This window comes from Eimeria maxima, genomic scaffold (assembly GCF_000499605.1).
Source record: "Eimeria maxima Weybridge genomic scaffold, Emw_scaff1069, whole genome shotgun sequence".
Lineage (NCBI taxonomy): Eukaryota > Apicomplexa > Conoidasida > Eucoccidiorida > Eimeriidae > Eimeria > Eimeria maxima.
Genome location: NW_013564106.1, coordinates 2,501 through 5,000, shown reverse-complemented (window position 1 = coordinate 5,000; position 2,500 = coordinate 2,501). Strand labels below are relative to the sequence as shown.

General features: G+C 49.2%; 1 protein-coding gene across 1 annotated transcript in view; it reads left to right on the top strand.

The window, feature by feature from the left end:
• The window catches only part of EMWEY_00048160 (hypothetical protein, conserved), a gene marked incomplete at both ends in the record, with an annotated part of 2,075 nt that extends 2,021 nt beyond the window's left edge, over positions 1 to 54 (top strand). Inside the window, one exon of the mRNA XM_013479340.1 lies at positions 51 to 54. Coding sequence (XP_013334794.1) covers positions 51 to 54 — 4 coding nt within the window. The remainder of the gene's footprint in view (positions 1 to 50) is intronic.
• Positions 55 to 2,500: the final 2,446 nt, after the last annotated feature.

Below are 2,500 nucleotides of genomic sequence, written 5' to 3'. Positions count from 1 at the left end.
AGCTGCTGCTCCTGCTGCTGATGCTGCTGCTCCTGCTGCTGTATCTCCAGGTAGAACGATAGCAGAGGATCATTGGCGTCGTTGCTGCTGCACTGCAGCAGCAGCAGCAGCAGCAGCACAGCTGCCTGCTGCATTTGGTAAACAAAGAAGCAGACAGGGGGGCCCCCAGCTGCGTCTGGTGGGGCCCCCCGATTGGTGTGTAGGTTGGGGGTACGGTAAGAGGTTTAATTGTCTCTTTTTACAAGGAGACCCTCGTGTCTTGCTGCAGCAGCAACAGCAGCAGCAGCAGCAGCAGGTGCAGCAGCAGCAGCAGCAGCAAGCAGAAAAGGCTGCTGCTGTATGGCAAACAAGGTTCTTTATAAGAGGCAGCAAACTGCTGCTGCTATGGCGACGATTTATTAAGGAAAGGGAGAGACGCGGCTGCTGCTGCTACTGCTGCAGCAGCAGCAGCAGCAACAGCAGCACAGAGCACTGCAGTCGCTGCCCCTCCAAATACAGACAACAACAGCAGCAGCAACAGCAGCAGCAACAGCAGCAGCAGCAGCAGCAGCAAGCTGTCTCTCTTGTGTCTCCTTGTACCTGTGGGGCCCCCCAAGAAGGAGACAGCTGCAGTTGTATAGACAAGCAGCTGCGGCTATTGCATGCGCTTCCTTCCTGTTGCTCCCGTGCTGCTGCTGCAGAGCAGCAGCAGCAACAGCAGCAACAGCAGCAGCAGCAGCAGCAGGAGTCTGTCTGTGGCTGTTTAGTAGATTTATTTATACATAAGAGTTACTTATTATTATGCCGCTATTATTGTATATGTGGTCTTAATAAGGAAGGAAGGGGACTAAGCTGTGGGGCCCCCCACCCTGTGCTGCTGCTGCTGCAGCAGCAGCTAGCAGCAGCAGCAATAGAAGCATTTGCTTCTCCTCTTAATGCTCGTTGCTGCACATTTTTCTCCCTCTTCCCTGACACAGACACACCATTTGGCAGCAGAGGCCTTTTCTTTAATGGTCTACAGCCTCTGCTGCAGCAACTGCAGCAGCAGCAGCAACAGCAGCAGCAGCAGCAGCAGCAGGAGTTGAAATATTTTATCTTCTGTAATCCGCCGTTTGAAGAAGTAATCATCAGACGGTTAGAGAGACACATCTTGCATGCCCTCAATGACAGCAGCAGCAGCAGCAGCAGCAGCAGCAACAACAACAGCAGCAGCAAGAATAAAAACAACAATAACAGCAGCAGCAGCAACAACAGCAGCAACAGCAGCAGCAGCAGGAGTATGCCAATAGTATTTGTAGTATGTTTACCTGATTGGCGTGGTATAGGAGATAGAGAAGGTTTATTATTTGCTGCTGCACTGCAGCGCAGCAGCAGCTGCTGCGGTTTGCTGCTGCTGCTGCCAGAGATGCATGCATATATTAGTGGCTATGAACATTTCTGTGATTGTCACTATGAGTCTCTTCGTTCTCCTTGTGGCTCTTTGCTGCTGCTGCTGCTCAATACAGCAGCAAAAAATATCCTATGCTGCAGCAGCAGCAGCAGCAGCAGCAGCAGCAATGGGAACAACAACAACAACAGCAGCAGCAGCAACAGCAACAGCAACAGCAACAGGAGAGGGCAACAGGTCTTAGAGGCTGCAGCTGATGCTTGGCATAAACATACTAGACATAGTAATGGACGATACTAAACCCTAAACCCTAAACCCTTGTAAACCCTAAACCCTAAACCCTAGTAAACCCTAGTAAACCCTAAACCCTAATATTTGGTGTTAATGTATGCACACTATACAACGGATGTAAGTCTCTAGGGTTTAGGGTTTAGGGGTTAAATATAAGTATCCATTGCAGCAGCAGCTGCTGCTGCTGCTGCAGCAGCAATTTGCTGCTGCTGCTGCTTTGCACTGCCTATTGCTGCAGCTATATGTTTCTTGTCTCTTGTCACTGCTGCTGCTGCTGCTGCTGCAGTAGCAGCAGCAGCAGCAGCAAACTTGTCTTTGCTGCTCTCAGCATATAATTCAAACTATCCTTCTTGTCTCCGAAGCAGCAAGTGCTGCTGTCGTTGCTGCTGCTGTTGCTGCTGCTGCCGCCGTTTCCTGCTGCTGCTGCTGCTGCTGCTGCACTGCCTAGACTGGGCAAGGGCTGCTGCCCAATCAGCTGCAGCAGGAGTAACTGTTGCTGCATTTGCTGCTGCTGCATTTGCTGCTGTATTTGCTGCTGCATTTGCTGCTGCTTCTGTTGCTGCTGCATTTGCTGCAGCAGCAGATCTATTTCTTTTCTTTCTTCAGTTTACGTCTGCAGCAAAATAAATAAATAAATATAATAAAATAAATAAATAAATAAATAAATAAATAAATAAATAAATATAATAAATTAATTAAGTATATACAATTAAACAGAAAAGAAATAATGAATTGTTTAGCAGCAGCAGCAGCAGCAACAGCAGCAGCAGCAGCAGCAACAGCAGCAGCAGCAACAGCAACAGCAGCAGCAGCAGCAGCAACAGCAACAGCAGCAGCAGCAGC